We start from the raw sequence: 21,771 nt of genomic DNA, 5'->3' as shown, positions 1-21,771 counted from the left end.
GCTTTCTGATAGAATATACTGATACTACACTAGAATAAATCACTTTTATATGTATACATATTCTAATTTTTAGAGCATATTAGTTACTACTGAAATCACTGCATTTTGAAGACACCTTGGTTTTGTTTTTTTGTGATAAACTTACTGAGATGTTAAGCAGTTCATATACACTACCTATGTGTACAAAGCTGTGAGTGGAATTTTTTGATTCTGACTGGGGAACGTATCCATGTTTATCCTGTATGTGTAACACATGATGTGGGGGGTTTGTGCATTTTTAAAATTTAGATTATATTGGAGACTTGTTTCCCTCTGCCCCAAAGTTATTTTAATGAAAGTATATGCTTAGCTGAGCACTCTAAGTTATTTTAACATAATTCTTTTCAATTTCTATTGAAACAGAACTTAAGTTCCTAGATGCTTATTGGCTTTGAAGATTCAGGATAGTGTTGGAGATGTGTAAAGGGAAACTTGGAATAAAATTTTGAGCACCTGTGATGTGGATATTCTTTTCTGAAGTAACAGTGCAGGCATGCTGCCTTTGCTATGGGGAGTGGGATTTGCAAGCAGTGCTTTGACTACCATGCTTAATTATTGACAAGTACTTGCTTAATTATTGACAAGTACATTGCACCATCAGAACATCTTGTGTCTTAGCTGAAAGCAGTAAAAATTGGGAAGTTCTTCTGGGCCAAGAGAATTATAGCCTAATTTAACTCAATACTAAGGCCAAAATAATGTTGATTTCTGTCCTTTTTGATAGAGAAATTGATTAATAATTAATCAAGTAGTAATTAAGTAGTGATTGATTAGTAAAAGCGGATGCATTTCATACTTGCCAGTTTTCACAGGAAATTTAGAGCTTGTTTTGTTACATTCTGTGCTGAGATATCTTGTCACACAACTTCAGAATGACAGATCATAACTTCAGATAACTGTAATAATGTTGAATAAAAATCACTTTCATGAGTTGTTGCAATTTTAATTTGTCAATGATTTAAAATTCAGTCTGATGTAAGAATGACATGTTTTTTTATTTATTTATCAATAGCATAATTTTTATTGTTGTCTTTAGAACTTTCCTGATGTAGATGATGAAGGATACAGCATTAAACCAGAAGCAACACAGGATATCCTTTTTACTATTATTGCACCTAGTTATTTGATATTACTACAATTCTTTGGAGAGAGGAAGTACTGACTAAAGAGTTAAGTAAGATGAATGACATTTATGCCTATGTTGCAACCTTGTATTCTTATATTCATAGCTTTTGTAAAATGAACCAAATTTTTTCTTGGATATGTGTGTGCAAATGTTAAATATTATATTAGATCAGTTCTCTTGGGAACTTTAAAAGTACAGTAAAAATAAAACCAAAAAAATAGCCAGATCCCATGCAGATCTGAAATTCCATGCAGATCTCTCTCCAGGAAAAGCTCTCAGAGATTTTATAAAGTTTGCAAACTTTTAAAGCATATTGAACAGTTATCTGTTCTATACCTGTGCCCTCACTTTTTTTTGTAGCACTAGAGCAGTGTAGAAATAGAATTTCTGTTACTTAATGAAGTCATTACACTACATGCTGTTTCCAACTGGTGCTTTTAGCTTTTACTGTCTTTTTAATTCCTTTATATTGAAAGCTTTAGTAGCTTTCATATACAGAACAGATTTTGTTCTGAGTTGGCTTTATTGAGGCTCAAGATTTTTCTCTGCCATTCTTCTGTTGCTTTGGAGGAAAATTCTTGTCTACTTTTTTCCTACCGTTGCAGAGGAAAGTTCTGCTTAAGAGCTGGGAACACTTTACAAGAATTGTCTTTTTTGTAGGAAATGAATTTTGAAGGTCATTGATAACTTTCAAGACAAGAAACCTTTTGATGAATTTAGAATTACTTTTCTTTGAAACCTTTTCCATAAATGCTTTATTTTGAAGGAAGAGATAGGTGTAAGATTAAGATACTTGGCTTTTTTCTCATGACAACTTTCAGATCCTTCCAGCTGAAAGGGATTTTGAATGTCAGATTTAAAACTTTGTTAGGGAATAGTTTGAAGGAATTTAATGCAAATGTCCGTTATATTTTCAGGTGAAAATAGCAGAAGTGACTTAGAGGATATGTACACTTCTTCCAGGTGGTACAAAACTTTTGCATTTCTGTAGAGGGAAATTTTCAAATTTTTCTTGTCAAAACAAATGTAGTTTTTAAGACTTAGCTTGGGCCTTTCAGAGCTTTTCTTCAGTGTGGCTCTTGTGCATATAAAGCACTGTTTATTTTCCTTATTTTGAGGTCTGAGATGTCATTGTGATTCCTTTCTATCCAAAGATGACAGTACTTTAAGCAGCTGACATTGTTCCGTTTACTGCACAGTCTTCTGTTTAACTGGCATCCTTCCTTTAAAATTTTTCAGTGCCACACTGTAAAAGGAGCAAGTAACAGTGGCTCCTGCTCTTTCCTTCACTGTTTATGTTAAGTATAGGTACCATGGGCTCATATACCTGTACATCAGGTACAGGTACATTTCACTGCTCATCAAAAAAACTAGGCTTTTCTTCATTTGATTTAAAAGATTTCTGCATTTTTCATACATCTGTTAGAATCCCTGTTGGAGTCTTGAAAATTGTAATTTTACATGCAGAAGTATTGCTGCTTTAGAATCTTAAATTTAACCTCATGCCTTCAAATATGCAGTTTTTCAGTTATATAGCAGATATTGCCACTCTTCAGTTATATGACATTATATTTTTCTGAACAGAATCATCATTCTGAAGATAAATGGAATAAACCCCTAAATTTTAACTCTGAATTGTGCATTTTGGACAGTGGATGTATGTAAGTGCACAGAGAGGTCACTTAATATGAGCATTTTGTGGATCAAAATTATAAAGTAGATTAAGCAGATGACTTTGAGGTATTTCCACCTTAACTGAGACAAACATACCAAAGAGAACCATTTCTATTCATCCAGTGAGTCTGACTCTGAAGATGATGAACCCAGGAGGTTCCATGTGGAAATAAAACCTATCCAGCCAAATAACAGTTCTCAATACACTATGCCTTCTTTGGATGAATTAAAAGTATCCATAGGGAACATCACTCTTTCTCCAGCAATATCTGTAAGTCTTTTGTTCCTTGTATTTTGATGTGTAGAATAGTGGTAAAGAAACTGTAGTGTAAACATGTATTATAATGTTCAGAATTTTTCTAGGTTCAGTAACTCTTTTTTCTTGTGCACTAGGTAATTTTTGGTACGCTTCATATTCTGATATATATAGATTGCAGTTTTATAATGCAATATGACATTAAGTACTTTTCTCATATTTAAAGTTTCCTTTGAGACTTTTGAGTGCTCAGTTCTTGTGTTTGTGCTTTTGCCCCCATAAGACATTCAGTTACATTTTAAATTTAGCTGAGAGTGGCTTTTAACATAATTTGTGTATTATTTTTCAATAACATACAAGCTTTTTAAAACAGATTGTATAATGAGGATACATGTAACATTTGCGGTGCAGCTTTACTGATGTATCCTGCCAGTTCATGGAATAATCCTTTATACCACTAGATAAATAATATTAGGGTCTGCTAGTACAGTATTCAGATCAGAATTCTGGTTCTGATTTTAAGGAAAACAGTGAGCATAACATATTAAAATAATATTTTTTCTCTTTTTTCCCTCACCACATTTTGAAAGCAGAGGCACAGTCCTGTAAGTAGAGAATGGCTTTTTATTTGCATTTGTAGTTAAAACTAAGTAAGTATAGTATGTGAGGGGACTTATTGGGAAAACATGAGGAATGTTTTGTTTCATCTTTACCATATGATAGATACATAGACTGTTTAATTTTCTGTCCCAGACAGTAAAGAGATTTAAAAATGGTGCTCCCTTTGTCAGCTCTACAGTATTTATTCCTGCATTTTCAAACTGATATGGCAGATGTGCACTGGTTGCTCTGTCCAGGCTCATGTTCCGTAGTCTTCTGCAAGCTCATGATGTTTTTGCCTGGCACTGAAAACAAAATATCTCATAGGAAGTTGAGAGGAAATAAGAGCTCTGGGACTATTAAGTGGTTTATTTCACAGTAGAAGAATTTATTCCTATTTTTTTTCCTGTTTCAGGCACAAATGAATCAAAATTCATCCAGTAAGTGTGAATCTTTTAGTCTGTTAGTTTTTTAACATAGAATGAAAACAATTTTTTAAATTGTTGGAGACATAAACTTCTTAAATATCTGTATTTTAAATTGAACAAAATGTTTCTCTTGTTAATTTTATGTAACTATTCCTTATCTATGTACTTGGCTGTTTTCTGTTGTGGGGACCAGATTAACCTGTATCTGACAGTAATGACTAACACATCCAGATGCCAAAGAGGTTGACCCATGGGAAAAACTCCTGTGCAAGTTCTTGAAACCCTTCCACCTGCTCAAGTTTAGAATGATCCACAAAGCAGCAAAGCACACCGTGTGTGATGCAAAATACTGACGTAGAGGGTAGAGCATTAGCTTCTATTATTCAAGGTTGGGTTGGGTTTGGTTTTTTTGGCCAATGGGAAACCAGTACAGATATGCTGAAGAACAGTGTTGATGTAAACTGTGTAATTCAAGGAAGAAGTTTCAAGCAAACAACGCTTCCTTTTGAAGCACATTGGTCTATGTAGTCTTCTCATAGTTCAGGAAATCTAAACTTAAGTTATCAGAAATTATACATTTTCTTTTTCCCATTTTAATAGTAATTTGTTTTAAACTGCCAACATTAATATTAAGTATCTTTTTATAATGAATATGGAATTTTTATTTTATATTTCACACTTTTAGTGATAATACAGTATCTTTTTCTTAGGTGAAGAGTTAACAAAATCAAAACTTTCTGCTCCAATTACTGAGTAAGTTCAAATTTAAAATTCTATCAAATGCTGTTTTGCAGGAATTTGTTCTTATTTTTCTAACCTCAGAAACTCATTGGAAATGACAGCTGAGTCCTACCTGAAGTTGTACATCTATTGCATTATAAACCTAAGTGTATCCATGGATATTTCCATTCATTTGTTTACCCCTTATAATACATGTGATTTATTGTGATCAATCTCAGTTGGTATTTATAATTACATGGCTACACAATGTTTTTAAATAAGACAGACTTAGTTTCCATCCAAGACTGTTCTGTGGTAAAGTGTTTAAGATTGCAAACCCCAAATTTATGCTGATCTGCGAACATTGCTTATGCGTATATATGCTGAAATAAATGAATTTGAAGATGTAGGTCTCAGAAATTACAGTTATTTTACTGACATTATGGAGTATGTCCACACACAAATTTTCACCAAAGTGTTGGCTAAGACAGTCTCCTTATGTAAATCAGTTCTTTGACCTGCAACTTTTGAATAATTCTTTTCTTTTTAGATGCAAAGACTAATATAGACTAATTTGTCAAAAGTTTTTATCATATTATTGAGGGATTTTTTACACGAGTTATGTAGTGATAGGACTAGGAGGAGTGGCTTTAAACTGAGAGTAGTTTTAGATTAAACATATGGAGGAAATTCTTTACTGTGAGGTCTGGTGAGATGTGGAAACAGGTCACCCAGAGAAGTTCTGGATGCCCTGTCTCTGGAAATGTTCAAGGTCAGTCTGGAAGGGACTTTGAACAGCCTGGTCTAGTGGATGTCGGCATGGTTGGAACAGATTTTTTAAACATTCCTTTGAAGCCAAACTGTTCTGTGATTATTATAATTATTCTATCATCAAACTACTGCTGAAGTTCTTGATTTTTATGAATGCATAAATCTTTCATTTCTATTCCAATTTTACCTCTTAATATAGAAAGGGGAACAGTGACTTCCTGGCATGGGATCCACTCTTCAGCACTTCTCTTGAATCTTCCTCTTCAGCTTCTTTGGCATCCTCATCCTCCTCAGGTAAAATATTTGATGGTAGAGATGGTGTTTGCGATATTTCTAGATGTTCTGGTGTTGTTTTTTCAGTTATTGCAAGGGGACATACTTTGATGCATAAATTATAGAATTTTATGAAGCAATATACTGTCTTAGAAGTATTGCACGACTGAGAAGGCAGCATATAAGGCTTTCAAGCTAGAGAGCAAGAAGGAAGAGGGAGTCCTAGACACTTTAGGAAAATTCTGTTTTGCTCCTTCCTTTTTTATTGCCTTCTCATACTTACTGAATAATTACCTTCCATCTAGAATGTAATCCATTTTTTTCAGCAGGTAAGGCTGGGAGATTAAATGGGGGTTGCTGCAGCAACTGTGAGACAATCTGAGCTTGCACAATGAATAGGTATGATTTCTTCTTTCCAGGAAAGTCAGCTGGGCTATTTAGTACAAAGGCATTGCAGAGCTTTGCTATGAGGAACTTGTTTCCTTTAGGAGATTCTGTTAGGAGGTGTGAAGGCATAATCCAAGGGGAGATGGATAAAAATTACAGGACTGAGACATGAATTAAGCTGAGATCCTGAAAGCAGGGATATTGCAAGGAAAAAGATGGTCTGTGGCATATGGGAGGTGGAGGGAGAGAGCACATGTTGCTTGGGAATTTTGGGTTGCAAGATATTAGTGGGACACTGGCAGGTTTTCCTGAAACCTGGTCTTTGCAAAAAAGAGTTCCATACTTTTTTTCAGTCTACCTACTATGTATCTTTACTCCAACATCTTAATTTTCTCTTAATGCAGACACTTTCCCTCCTCCCACACACCTGAGAAAGAAAGTGTGTTCAGTGATTTTTTTTTTTAACTAAGTACTTGTATTCCAAAAATAGTCCTCTCTTCTTAGTTCACTATGGCTTTCTAGCTGTTTTCTTCTGTGCATGAGCATGCAGATTGAAGAACAATAAGGAAGAATACATGTATCAATAAGAGAATTCTGAAAAACTGGTGTTATTTCTTGGCTTAAATAATGTTCATTTAGCATCAATCAACCTTACTTTGTAACACTTCAGATTTTAACAACTTAGTCTTTCACTACAAATTCGTGTTCCTTAAAGGTTACAATTTTAATAAATCTGGCTTACAGAATTCATTATATTTCTCTTATCCTGACTTACATAATCAGTCAGTAGTATTGGCAAGTGAATCCACTGTGTGTGTGGTAACACATTTAAGAATAAATTCTAGAGATATATATATATATATATATATATATATATATATATTACTGTAATATTCTGAAAAGAAATGGTGCTTTCTTAAAATACTCTGTTTTGATAGCTTTGGTCTTGTGTTAGAGTCTGCAGAGAAAGGCAGAGGATATTGACCTTGTTGCTGGTGGTTGTAGCTGTATTCAGGTGTTCATTGCTGTGCCTGGATGAGAAGTGAAAGCAGGTTAGGAAGTCTTCATACAGTTCCTCCTGGCAGCAGAACTGTGGTGAAAGTTGTCTCTGTCTGATAAGTAATGACAGAGATCCATAATATCCTCTGTAGCTGTATCTTGCAGGGAGTCATCTACCCTAGTCATACCCATGAGGCTTATACACAGAGCCCTGCAATTCATTGAAATTGGTGCAATAGAAGGTCTTGTGGGCATAAATCAAGTTTAGATACATATGTGCCTTGGCAAACTTTATCTGATAAATAATTCTTTCAAGAACTGTTGTTCAAGAAGTTAACTAAGATATTTACATTTGTGAAATAATCTGTAGAATTAAATAGAAACTAAGTGTTCCAAAGTATAACAAATTTCTCATACATTTGGGATAAAAAAAAAAAAAACTGGATCAATGTAGGTCATATTGTTTAAATTGAGTTCTAATGCTTGCTAATTTGCAAGTAAGTTTTAAAAGTTTTTTTATAATACTTATCAGATTGTATTTTGCTCAAATTCAATATTTTATCTTCAGCTTGAAGGTTAGTAGTAAGCTAGTGCTTTAAGTTTATGAAGATCTCAATCCAAAACTTAAATTACATACATTAGTTGTGTGGGATTCAGTATATGTTCCTTATGGTTTAAACATTTGTTTATCTATTGTTTCATAACCATGTTAATCATTGAACACTTAAACTACCTTGGTATTTGAGCAGAGAGTGGTTTATGCAGCACAGAAGTAATCTTTGTTCATCCATGAATAATCCCACTTTAGTAAAAGTTTAAGCTAACTTTGTTATCTTGAACAAACACAACAGACATTTTTTAGCAAGCACTTGATATTTTAAAAATGCTTCTATTAGTTATCTTCCTTATTTTCATCCATATGTGTTTTTAAAATAGTTCTTGACATCTCCACATTGTTTCAAAATAGGATTTATAGTAGTATTTTAAAGCCTTTGTACAATAGTAAAAATATCTGCCTGAGAGGGAAAGCTCTGTTCAAATTCTTAACGTTTAGGTGGACTTAGAGAATGTATTTGTTTATGGCAAAAGGACCACTGTAGAGAGGACAACTGTACTTATGATCTGAACTTTTAAATGTGTTTCTTTTTTGATTTTGGTTGTCACTGCTTTTGCTCCTAGCTCTGCCAATCTGCAAGATGTTGAGAATTGACTAACCTTGCATTTTCTGCTTCTGTTGTCATCTAGAGCAACAGACAACAGCAAGTGCAGGGAATACTTGTGGAAAACTCCTTTTTTCAGCAGTCAGAAGATTATAGGATGTGAAAGGAAAAAAAACATGAGGTGGATGATGCCTCATCCATATTGTTACTTACTAGACACAGATTGATGCAGACAGAATATCAGACTGAATCTTGTGGCTCCATGGTCTTCATTCATTCACCTGAAAGCCAGATCTGTTGGACCTTCCTATTACAAATATTAGAACTAAGAGGATCAAAGTCTTTGAAAGGAACATGATAGGTCTTACTAAATAACTTTGAAGGAAATTAAAAGCAGAAAGCTGTGGAGAGGAACCAAAAATGGAGTAGGATGCAAGAAAGAAAGGACAAAGTTGAGAAAAAAATAAATCACAACAGGTAGGAAGTCAAAGGAATAAGGAAAGTTGTGAGAAATAGAGCCTCAAGTGGAGAGATAAACAATAATATTTTTTAATGTACTAAAAAATGGAAAGGGGCATGGTTGGCAGTATGAATGAAGTACATATGATATGTGACTGGCTTTTTTCTTTCTTCTGTTTGTGAGTTGGGGGCATTACTTTAGTAGAACAGTTATTTTTCATGCTGGCTAGTAGTCTTTGTGCAGTGAATATTGAATACTTTTTTGAATATTGAAAATTTTATCTTTTCATTGTTGGTTCTAGTTTCAATTCTTCCCTTTTCCTTCAGCTACCCTAACAGAGCACAATAGGAGCTCCTCATCATTTACCACTGATTTGCCTGGGTGTAGAATATCTCAGTCTTTGCTTGGACACCAGACAGATTCTGGGTCTATAAGCCCATCCTCACCAGGCTTTACCATTAGCACTTTGTGCAAATCTGGTGTCACAGCAGCGCCATCAGGGAGTACCAGTACTTTATCCTGTTTTTCACGGTCTCAGAGTCAGTGGATTTCCTTTGCTGATGAACTTCTTACAATTAGACACACAAGCACAGACAAGAAGGAGCCCCAAAGATTACATTTCAAAACTGAAAATGCCTGCCTTGCCTCTTCTGCTTTGCTTGGGAATTCTTCCAACAGCTGTGCTTCTGAGGATCAGAGTGACCTTTTCAATAACTCTGTATGCCATGAACAATTATTCATTGAAGAAACTGGCACTGCTGCTGAAACACCTTCTGCATCATCTTCAGCACTACTGGACTATAGTTTAGTGTCCTCTTGTGCTCATACAAATAAGGGTATGCCAAGCATGCATTCTGTACTACTCTTTGCTAATAACTGACTCCAAAAAGCAAGCTTTGGATTAATTTTTTCTTTTTGTTACTATTGCTCAACTGATGTTAAAATTAACTCATCTTCTTACTTGGAATGTACTAAATTGTTTGTTAATACCAGCTGGGACAGTGAAGTAAATATTCAGCTTGAAATAAGAAGAAAATTTAAATTATTCATTTAAAGGCATTGCTTTTTCTTAACTATGCAGTGTTGCTTTTCTAGAAATGGGAATGTATTTTTGTGGGATGTCAGACAGCAATGAGATCTCAAAGATTAAGTTATTGCATTTGCGAAAACAATTCTTTTTACATACAAACTTCCAAGACTGGTTGGTATAAAATCACTTGAGAGCAATGAGAAAGCCCATGATGCTGTTTTTAGATACACTTTCCAGGGTATCACATGGCACTATTTTAAAAACACTTACAGTTTGTGGTAACTTCTCTAGTAGAAACATCACTTCTAGATATTCTACTCAAGTAAATAACTATTTATGTTCAGTGTGATCTTTCTAATATTTTCTTAACTTTGCTTTCTTTCAGCAAGGCCCACCACTCCTCTTTCTGTGGGCACCATTGTACCCCCTCCAAGGCCTGCTTCAAGACCAAAGCTGTCTACTGGGAAACTTAGTGGGATTAATGAAATAGTACGTATTGATTTTTTTTTTAATTTACCATTTTGACTTGATTTCAGATACACCATTCATTTACTCTGTTACAGTGGAGTTACATTCTAGACAATGTTCAAGGAATCACATAAGCAGGTTTTCAACATTGCCAAATAGGCATGGTAATAGTTAATGATAACTATCTCATTACAACAAATAATTATTAACACAAGTACAAAGGTCCAAACCATAATTTTTGCATCAGCTGAGTGTTTTTAGTTGAGTAAAATCAGTAATTTGATAATGAAAGACAAAATACTATTGAAGTTATTAACAAACCTCCCTTGATTTAGGGATATCACCAAAGCTCTGGGAAATGAGTGGGGTTTTTTTTCAGTTGCATGTTGACAGAAGTAGCCCTGTTGTGACTTCTCCCTGCACTTGGTGCTGGTTTGTGGAGAAGGGAGGTGGTAGATCACAGCTGCTGCCCATGAGGATAGTGAGAGGTTACACACACTCTGCATGTACCTGCAGTGCAGGTTCATCTGCCGATAAGGAATGTGCTAAAGAATGTAAATAACCAAACAGCCTATCAAACTAGGCCATGCCTAATTTCCTCTGTAAATATTAGTATTCTGCAGGTTTGACTTAACTTCCTTACTTGGAAAAATGTTCCTGTGGTAAAATCCTATTATTGTCTTTCAAAGTAGCAAGATATTTTCACCATATTCTTGGTACAAACAAAATTCTCATCTTATGCTTTGACAAAACTGACAGAATATTTTCAAATTGTTTTACTTTTCTGTAGGATCAGAACAGAGTTTATTTTGAAATTCTTTTCTTTTTCCAATACAGAATTGTAGTAATTGTTCTTAGCCCAAGCAATTTGTTCTTCATGTCATCATAATTAAATAGACGAATTTATCTGTTCTGCTGTAAAGTATGATCCTGAACAAAGCTACATTAATTTTACACTGTTGCTTTTGAAATTTACATTATCTAGATACAAGCAGAAAGTTGCCAGTTGTCTTCATTATATGTTAACTCCTTTTACAATTCTCATAGTCTATCAAAGCCAACAAGTGCAATAGAATGGGGAAAAAAAGTTACTGTGACGTCCTGCCCTTAGGGGGAAGGAAACACCCAAGATTCACAAATGCTAATGGTCGAAAGGAATGATTAAAGTCAGAGGGTCCACAAAACTCACAATGCTTTATTATTAAATGATGCACTTGACATGGAAATTGGTATGTTAGTCCTTGACCTACTATATATGCTCATGACAATGCGTTCTGGATAAAGAGGTAGAATAAAAAAGGAAGAGACAAAGGAAGATATGAAATAAACAGGAAGAGAAAGAGAGATCACCAGTTCCAATGTCAGTTCAGCTGATGAAATGTCCTGGATGTATCACCTAGGCTTGTTGGGAGTACCAGTTTTCCCCACCCTGGAGCTAAGTTTCTTGTTTTCTATGCAAATTAGTCATCATGCACAGTTCATTCTTTCAGACCTTTCTGGAATTCAGTCAGAGGGCTTTGGGGGTCCTGTGTGGTCTTGTAATCCCCCCTACAGTCCATGCCCACTTCTCTGCCTCATTCCTGCACTTGAGCTGTACCTGTTCTTGTGCTTATCTGCAGGAGCCAGAGCTCCTAGATGTCATGGAAAAGTGCTGCCATCCACTGCATAGCCTTCTCCAGCCACATCTTGCTCTTTTTCACTTTGTTATTACCAACAGACGTTGGTTATTACCAGCAGACCTCGTCTGTTAGTACCAACAGTCCTTGGTTATTAAAAATGATCTGTGGTTATTACCAGCAGGCCTTGTCTATTAGTAGCAACAATCCTTGGTTATTACTAACAGTCCTTGATCAGTATCAAGAGCCCTGGGTCATTATCAACATTATCATTTGTCTGTTATTACCAACACTCCTCGGCTGGTTCCACACTCATGCAGCTATCAGTGTTTCAGACATACACATTAGCCCCTTATCTTCTGGGATTCTACAGTTATCCTGCAAAATGATGCTTTGGGGGTTTCAGTACCTTCAGTACCTTTCAGATAGCATGATCACTAGTTAAATACCTTAACAGTAAAGTGTATGCTCAAACCATCTAGAAATTTAGAGTGGAAGAGACTTTTAAGTTCTCTAGGCCAACCTGCTCAAAAAAGGGCTGACTTCAAAACTGTATCAGGTTGCTCAGGAACATGCTGAGTTTTGAAAATTTCCAGAGTGGGAGATTTTACAATCTGCCAATCTGGCAGCCTGTCTCAGGATTTTACCAAAAGGTTGCAAGAAGGACTTTTTCCCAAAGTCTGGCTGCCATTTCTTCACTGTAGCTCTGGCATCTCTTAGAAGAGCCTAACTCTGACTTCTTTGTGTGACCCTTTTTACCTAGTAGGAGCCTGCTAATAAATGTCTTCTTAGGCTTCTGTACTCTGGGCTGAAAGAACCCTGGTCTTACGGCCTGTTCCTCTCTTGCTCCTGTACTCCAGTCACAGCTATTTTAGTTGCCCTCTGCTGCTCTCACTTCCAATTCATTAGTAGCTCTGCTTTAGCTCTCTAAATCTATGTTTGCCACAAACACAGGTCTGTAGTCTTAGTTTCTGGTACTGTGTTCTATTAGTATTATTGACAGGCTGTTGCATAATAAAATATATTAGACTTGACTACTCTGTCAAAAAAATCTATAATCTATGAAATAATGGCATTTACTCCAGTGGAAAATGCAGGTCCTCTGTTTTACACTAAAAACTAGGGTAGATAAAACATGAAAGAAACTATGTTGAAAAACATTATTAAATTGATTGGGACATGAAATAAGAACTTTTCTATTTACAATATTTTTTAATCTCTTTAAAACCACTTTGTGTTATATTCTTGTGATCTCTTTTGTTCAGCCTAGGCCATTCAGCCCTCCATTGACCTCTAACTCAAGTCCACCTCCAGCAGCTCCTTTGGCACGTGCAGAGAGCATTTCTTCTATATCCTCTTCTGCCTCCCTCAGTGCAGCAAACACACCTACAGTTGGTAAGTTTAATTAACCATTTTATCTTACTGGAGAAATAGTACAACTCAGCCACTAGGCTGCACATGCTGTGAGAGCCATTTGTTGGAGTTAGTTGTTTCATATGTGAGTCCAGGTACTTCAAGCATTCTTTGCTATGTCTGCTTTTAAGTGACACTGAGACACAGGAAAGGAGATTAAATTAGATTAGACTATAGATCCAGTTATGGCATGTTCTTTAACGAAATATTATTCGCAATTAACATTCCATGAATTCTTATTTGGTATCAAGTACAACACGTTATCATATATTTGTTCAGAAGATGTTACTGTATAGGTGCAGAAATACTTAGGAGTATTGAAAAATTTGAATGAGTACAAATGTTCACAGAACTGAGTTCTTTTATGTTCTAATGCTTCTTTTTCTTCAAGTTAGTTAATAAGTTAAGCAGTAAAAGCAAAACAAACATTTAAACAACAAAGATTAAGGTGAAAAGGAAATTAGTCTTCGTGTATTGCCACTAATTTCAGAAGATTTTCTGTTGTTTTTAAAGGAAGGCCGTTCAGTTTTGATATTTGATTATCATAAATCAAAAAGAGACACTGGGGCTTTTTTAGTTAGTTGGGATTTTTTGTTAGTTAGGGAAGGGCAGGGCTTAAGACATTTTAACATGCTTATTTAGCAGTATTAAACTATTTAATTCCTGAACACATTTGTCATGGTTTGACACTGGCACAATGCCAGTGCCCCCATGAAAATACACCTTCCTAAATAATTGCTGTGAGATGTGATCAGGAACAGAGCAGAGCAGGCCCAAGCTTAATAACAGAGAAAAGAACTTTATTAAACTACTACTACTAGAAAAACTACAAACACTAAATCCTGGATGAAGACCTTCCAAAACACCCCTCCTCTTCCCACCTAACTTCCAAACAAACCTAACAGTGAGACACCACCCAGGATCCTGATCAAGTTGCCACCCTTCAGATAATCAATACTCAGTCCATCAAGGGAGACAGGAGTCTCTCCTGTGCCACAGACCCCCCAGGAAACACAGTTGCCACCCTTGTGTCTCCATGTCACACATGGCAACCGCCCAGAGAAAATCTGCCATGGTGGCACTCTCCTTTCCATGTCACAGTGCTCTCACCACCGGGCATGGACAGACTGCTCACAGGGCTCTTTTAAGGATGCTTTGCCATGGACCAAAAGAGATAACAGTTCAGTTTCTCATTTTGGGACTACAGTCCCCCCCATTTTCCCCTGGGGCTGAGGGTCCAAGAACAGAGGTCTTCTTCTCCTCTTCTTCTTCCTCGAAGACAGAGGGCCTCTCCCCACCTTCTTCAACTCTCCTCTGTTCTCTCCACTCCTCTGCTGGTAATCACTGAAACAGGTCTCTTGGCTCACCAACGCACCACCCTAATTGCAGCTTCTGTTAGGAGAATTTGGTTCGGTCTATGGCTAACAAGAAAAGTCCAGCCAGAAGCCACTCCATCATCTCCTTCCAACTCAACAATTTCCTCTTCCATCATCTCAGATCCCAGACTGTCTCTCTTCTACTTCAGATCAAGGAGGAGTAATATTTCACAAAGCCTTCATTTCTCAGGAAAGGGTTAAAAGCTCAGACTCCCTGGACGGCTGATATCTCTGCCCAGCAGCCGATTCCCAAGGCCAAGGCTGGGCGCCTTCCCCCCCCCTCCTTCTCCTCCGTGCCGGCAAAGTTACAGGTGCCGTCCGGACTCTCTGTCTCTTCCCTCTGGGGGGGGATGACAAAGACATCTCCGCTTCTCTCCACCCTTCCATCCACAGGAGCTGGATCGGTTCCAGTCCTTCTACCCCTCGGCTCACCTCGACCAGGCCTCATGGCTCCCCCTCCCCCACCCAGCCCCATGGCTGGGCAGGGGAGATCTGCACAGCACCCTGACCGGAACCAAAGAGAGCGAGCTCTTGGGAGTTCCTGCTTTTAACCCCCTGTGTTCTCAGAGGTGTATCCACACCTTCAGTTGTCACTTTAGGTGCCAATATCCAAACTTGACCACTGATTGGTTTGACCCAACTTCCTGAAAGAATTCACTTCCATGTCAAACCACGACAACATTACACCTTTAGTCACAAGTTAAATCAGGCTGTCAAGTTATCATTCAGTTATCTGCAAATGTTATTGATTCCAAGGATTCTTCACTTAGGCTCGGCAACTCTGATGAGCGTCTGTGCAGCACCTAGTGAGCGTTCTGCAGTGGAGTCATTTCCACCCTGTGCAGAAGCAAAGCTACTAAGTTCTGCCCAACCTTACCTCTTACGGTTCAGTGTCCACCAGTTTCACAAATGCTGAGAAGCATCACAGAAACACAACTAATATTTTGGTTGCCAGAGTCTATCCAGGCTCACATCCTCTGGTCTCAGCTCTGGTGTCAAGGAACCAAAAATTGGTGGCAAGAGCATCAATATCCCCAGCTCTGGGGAGAGATGTATGCATGTTGTTGGAAACAGTGGCAGAGTGTAATCATGAGGTGAGGCAGAGGTAAGGAGGTGTGTGCTGACAGTAAGGTTTGATGTGGTTATTATTCTGGCCTAGGAAAAATAAATAAGGCCAGTTCCATCTGCACTGACCGTATGAATTAAATAGTCGTAGGAAAATGGGAAGGGCAGTACAAAAAACTGAAATACTTTGGGGCATGAGGACATATTTTACAATGTATTCTGTATTCTTTTGACTTTTGCGCAATCTTGTTTGTGCAAAATTTTGTTCCCCTTACCCTATTTGTTCTGAATAATGGAGAATTGACTCTGATTATCTTCTTCCAAGTGAACTATAAGACATGCATAATAGAGTGCTTCTCTTACGCTTTTGCCTTAATTTAATTTGCAAAAAAATTTTTAATATTAATTTTTAGCGTCTATTTTTGCTTGAAATATCTTGTTTTCTTGCAATGTTTTGTTTCATTTAAATGTAATAGACAATGATCTTTCGATTCAAAATCTTCCTACAGTTGAAAAGCTTTGTGAGACACTGCCAGGTATTGTACTCAAAGCACATTTATGTCTTAACTAATCATCCTAATATACTACATCTAATAAAATTGTATTTCTTTTGAAACAAGTTTCTCCAGATATTTCTGGTATCTGGCACATACAAGTTGTTTGACATCTCAAGTACATAACAAATTGTATGTTGCTGAATCACCAAAACTTGATGTAACCACTTTGATATAATGTTATCTTCTGTCTATCCACTTCCCTGCTCCATAAACAAGCTTAAACTTGGCCTTAGTTCTTCAGTTTGCAATTACTACTTTCTTTCAAGTAAAGTGAATATATTTTTACTTTTACAATCCTAATTCTCCTAACAAGTAGGTAATAATGTTTCTATATTTACATATAATACAGATCTTAGACGACAGACATAATAAATATAGTACTTTTTAAAATAAATTTTATTTTCATGATAGCTGTTTAGCCAGTATTAAAACTGTCTGGGTCTTTGTTCCTGTGTTCCTTTGTTCCCATTTGATGAGCTTTATTCATCTGTCCTTTTTATGACCAATGATGCAGTCTTTTGTTCTGCAGTTTTGGTCTGTGCTTTGAAGGTGTCAATGCAACCATTTGCATGGTTATGTTACTAGTTCTTGTGTCAGCACAGCTCAGGGGCTAGTAGTGGTGATCAGGCTGAGGCAGCTGACAGGGCATTTAAGCCAGGTTTGCCATCACTGCCAAAGGTGATAGACCTGGAGTCTTGATCTGGACTGCAGCCTGAGATGAAGTTAGGATACTTTCATGCATCTCTGTCACTTCCCTTCTGTCTGAGACCTCACAGCAGGTATAGAAAACCCTGAAGCTGAATGTTGCTTCATTGAATTGTACTCTCAGCAGCAAGGCAACAAAACTATGACTTTCAGCATCACGGCAAGCAGTTATGTTTTTTTCATATGATAGAATGACAGAATCATGAAGGCTGGGGAAAAGACTGCCAAGATCATCAAGTCCAGCCACTGAATGATCACCACCTTGTCAACTAAACAATAGCACTTAGCACTCCAGTCATTCCTTGAACACCTCCAGGGATGGTAACTCCACCATCTCCCTGGGTATCCCATGCTAAGTGAATAAATTCTTGCTGTTGTCCAGCCTGGATCTCCACTGGCACAGCTTGAAGCCATTTGCTCTTTTCCTATTGCTGATTGCCTGGGAGAAGAGACTGTCCCCTACCTTGCTACACTCCTTTCAGGCAGTAGTAAAGAGTGATAAGGCCCCCCCTTATCACTCCTTTTCTCCAGGCAAAATGTCCTGAGCTCTGTCAGCTATTTCTCATATGATTTACTCTCCAGGCACTTCTCTTGCTCTATTGCCCTTCTCTGGATGTGCTCCAGCACCAAAATATCTTCCTTGAATTGAAGGGCCCAAAACTGGACACAGCACTCAAGGTGTGGCCTCACCAATGTCGAGTACAGAGGAACAATCCCTGCCCTGCTCCTGCTGGCCACACTATTGCTGGTACAGGCCAGGATGCCATTGGCCTTCTTGGCCACCTGGGCACTGCTGGCTCACGTTCAGCTGCTGTCACCAGCACCCCCAGGGCCTTGTCCTGTAGGCAGCTTTGCAGCCACTCTGCCCCAGCCTGTGGCACTGCCTGGGGCTGTTGTGACCCAAGGGCAGGACCCAGCACTGGGTCTTGTTGAATGTATAATAGTTTATTTATTTTTCAGTTTATTGGTTTCTAGGAGAATGCATAGATTTTTAACTCAAAGAGTGATGAACAGTAGGAGCAGAGCAAAGAAGAGAGAAGTGATCTCATTTGTAGTTCCCCAAATAGGTCTCCGAGAAATATATATATATATATCTATATATATGTATTTGCTTTGGTGTTCCCTGAAAAGAAGTTAAAAGCATGTTATTTTTTCTAATAAATTTCACTTTTCAGTCAAGCAAACAGTATTTGTCTTTTACCAATAGGAATATAATTAATATGTTCGCATTACTCTGCATAATTTTTGAAATATTGCTATAAAAATTTACGTAAGGCCATTAAGTAAAATATTTTAAAATAATTGATACACCTGTATACAAGGTAATCCTGTTTGCTCTACAGTTGTTTGTTGTTCCTTAGTAAATTGGCAGAAAAAGACATTAAAACAGCTCAGCAACTGCAGTGACACATTCATTGAGTGTTGGGTTTAGTGAAGAATTAATTCTGGAGTTCAGTATTTCAGCAAACAGAATTTCAAGTAATTGTCAACTCATTATTTTTTTGTACATTTGTCTCTTGATATAATGATTTCTGGATTCCTGAGACAATTGAGAATCACAGCTTTTATTGGTAGTTTTCAGGGAGAGAAAAAACTTTGTAAAGAAAAACAACCTACTGTTCATACTGGAAAAAAAAAAATCAGTGTTTTTTAGCCAGAATCATAAGAATTTGTTCATTTAAGAATTTTTGGTTTTCAACACTTTTGACTAGATCTTTTGGATCTAAGGAGGCCTAAGTGTTGCACAAATGTTTTCATGGTACTGAGAAGCATTCTGAACATTTTACTACCTTATGTGAGAAATTGTAATGAAGAGAGAGGTATGACGTAGCAGAATTAGACCAGCCTGTCTTTTGCTATCTTTCTGTCACTACTTCATTCACCTATCTCTTAATTTAAGGTCTAATGTGAGATATTAGGTGCTCTGTGAAGATCAAGGTCCCAACTTCCTTTTTACTTCTGAAAGAGCTCAGAAAGGACAGCCACTTAGAGTAAATAGGTTTTCTTTGCCATGGGCAGTAATATTATACCGAAGTATTTTGTCTCTGCTTTGTGGTATGAAACAAATTTTTCAATTTGCTTATGAAAAGATAAAGACTACCTCCTTTGTGATAGGCAATACTATGTGATACAGACCATTTCTTCATGGTACAAAAAACATAAGATGCTATCTACTACACAGCTGCACTAAGAAAAAAAGAAGAAACTTCTAGTATTGTCTTTCATATTCCATACACATGTAGAAAATTTGTGAAAAATGAAATCCCATGACAACCTGTTTCATCAGCAGTATATGCGTATTTCAAAAAGCCTTAACATGAGGTCTTGGTTGATACAGCTCTATATTGGAATTGTGTTGTGTTGGCATGAGCAACAAGTGAAGACTTCTCCAACAATTTGTGCTTGGGAATTGCAGTGTTTGTTGCTGAAAAAGTGAAAAGAATGTTAAACAGTTCACTTATGTGGGGTAATATTGATGAACTTGCATTTAAGTTCATTTTTACTGTAAACAACTTCTTTGTATTTCTGTGACCATTTTATCATACATTTTTCCATACAAAAAAGCATACAGTAGGGATTTTTTTTAAAGCATTCTAGTCAAATTGCTTTAGGTCTGTTAACTTCACCCCCACCAGTAGCCATTTTAATGCAGTGTTCCTCTGTGTCATATATTTCCTTGTGTCTGTTTACATAATGTCATACCAATAGTCATACCTATATTCTTATCCTGCTGAGCAGCATTTTGGTGCTGTACTATGTTTATGTATTTCTACACACTTTAAAAGTGATACCTAAGATGAGACTGTAATGTTGGTGTAACGTCTTGTGAAAATTATAGATGTAGTCAAGCATTCTGAAATCTACTAAGCTTTTTGAAAATTAAATGTATACACTGTATGTATTCTAGGTGTTTCACGTGGTCCCAGCCCCATCAGCCTTGGAAACCAGGACACCTTGCCTGTTGCAGTAGCTCTTACTGAATCTGTTAACGCCTACTTTAAAGGAGCAGATCCCACAAAGTTAGTTAAATAGTAAATTGTGTTGAATGTAGAGTTACAATAAGAAAAGACATGGGTCTACTTTTCATACTGGGGGAGGGGAATGAGTATGCATTAGAAGGGGAATTCAAAGGGGTTTTTGTCCCGGGGTATAAATGACAACAGTGGCTTATTGCTCTGTAATGGCCTGCATCCTGTCAGGAGTTCATATATACCTGCTTTACACAAATGTGTTCAGTGACAGCACTGAGTGACAAGGATTTTTATCATTGTCAGGTAGGTGTTACATGTAATTTTGTGCAGCTAAAAGCACTTTGTTCCCTGTGACATCTAATCCATTGCTGTGCTACTTAGGCCTTGCCTAGGCAGAGCTGTTACCATGTTTTCAAAGCTTGAAAAATATCCAAGACTACTGTATGCTTAAGCAGTTAAAATTTTTTATTTCTTATTTCATCATAGTTCCAAGCTGAAAGTGGCAGTACATAGTCACATTGCCCTCATTTGAGATTGATTTTCTGTTTTAAATTCAGTTCATAAGATTGTGAAATTACAGTGGTTGCTTTAAAATTAGTATTAGGACTAGGCAGTTAATGAGTTGCAATGAAGCTGATTTTTTATTCTCTTCTAGATGTATTGTGAAGATTACTGGTGATATGACAATATCATTCCCAAGTGGGATTATTAAAGTCTTCACCAGCAACCCATCTCCTGCTGTGCTCTGCTTCAGGGTGAAAAACACAAGCAAACTAGAGCAGATTCTTCCAAATACACAACTTGTATACAGGTTTTGTATTTTTTTAACATAATTGTAAACTACATAATTTGTAGAATTGTTGTGTAGCAACAATTGTGTATCAGAATTCTTTGCAGTCTGGTTGATTGAGTTACATATAATTTAATTATCTGAATTAATCTTGTTCAGCTTAGTTCTCTCCACTGCCACTATTAAAAATCTCAATGATTACTGGACTTAAAACTTGTGCTGAGTATAACAGGAGCCATAAAAATAATTTGTAAATGCGTCTGTGTTTTCATATGCATTTTATCATTTCTTTACACAGTAGTAAAAATGGGAAAACTAAATGATGAAATAGTAAGCTTAAATGGAAAACAAGTAGTAGGAGATTCATGTACTCTCTCATTTGCCATCTACTAGTATATTTTAAAGCCGAATCATTACACTGATCAAATTCTTTACATAACTATCTCTCAGATGTGTAGCAGCATGCTCGGAAGAATTTGTAGGAAAAAAAAGGTTGCTGATTGAGTAGGATAATTGTTGAAATTGCACTTGGAGATATTGTTTCTTTAAAAAATAGAAAAGCTAGAATTTTTTTAGTAGAAATCCATTTAAGGTGAATAGTTTCTATTTCATTTATTGGAGAAATTACTTGAACACTAAGCTAAATGTTTTTGAATGCTGTATTTTTTAAATTACTGAAATAATAAATCAAACCATATGCATGTATTCTTTTGTGTTTAATTTCATTTTGTTAGTTCATACTTAATGTAATGAATAATTCATACAAAATTAAGTCTAATCACTGTTTGACATGACAGTTTATAACTGAAATGTTAGCAGAGATGTGTCTGACAAAGTGAATTCTACTGAAAAAGCATATTTTGAAAAAAAAAAGTTTAAAATATCT

The 21,771-nt window shown here is 36.6% G+C and overlaps 1 protein-coding gene across 1 annotated transcript in view; it reads left to right on the top strand.

The window, feature by feature from the left end:
* Positions 1 to 21,771, top strand: part of FCHO2 (FCH and mu domain containing endocytic adaptor 2) — an 86,146-nt gene that overhangs the window by 53,917 nt on the left and 10,458 nt on the right. Inside the window, exons 12-20 of the mRNA XM_068176997.1 lie at positions 1,076 to 1,130; positions 2,932 to 3,110; positions 4,111 to 4,135; positions 4,834 to 4,876; positions 5,814 to 5,908; positions 10,309 to 10,412; positions 13,273 to 13,402; positions 20,032 to 20,143; positions 20,751 to 20,906. Coding sequence (XP_068033098.1) covers positions 1,076 to 1,130; positions 2,932 to 3,110; positions 4,111 to 4,135; positions 4,834 to 4,876; positions 5,814 to 5,908; positions 10,309 to 10,412; positions 13,273 to 13,402; positions 20,032 to 20,143; positions 20,751 to 20,906 — 899 coding nt within the window. The remainder of the gene's footprint in view (positions 1 to 1,075; positions 1,131 to 2,931; positions 3,111 to 4,110; positions 4,136 to 4,833; positions 4,877 to 5,813; positions 5,909 to 10,308; positions 10,413 to 13,272; positions 13,403 to 20,031; positions 20,144 to 20,750; positions 20,907 to 21,771) is intronic.

The sequence above is a fragment of the Anomalospiza imberbis genome, chromosome Z, assembly GCF_031753505.1.
Source record: "Anomalospiza imberbis isolate Cuckoo-Finch-1a 21T00152 chromosome Z, ASM3175350v1, whole genome shotgun sequence".
NCBI lineage: Eukaryota > Metazoa > Chordata > Aves > Passeriformes > Viduidae > Anomalospiza > Anomalospiza imberbis.
Note: the sequence above shows the minus strand (reverse complement) of the source record. Positions and strands in the feature narration are given on the sequence as shown.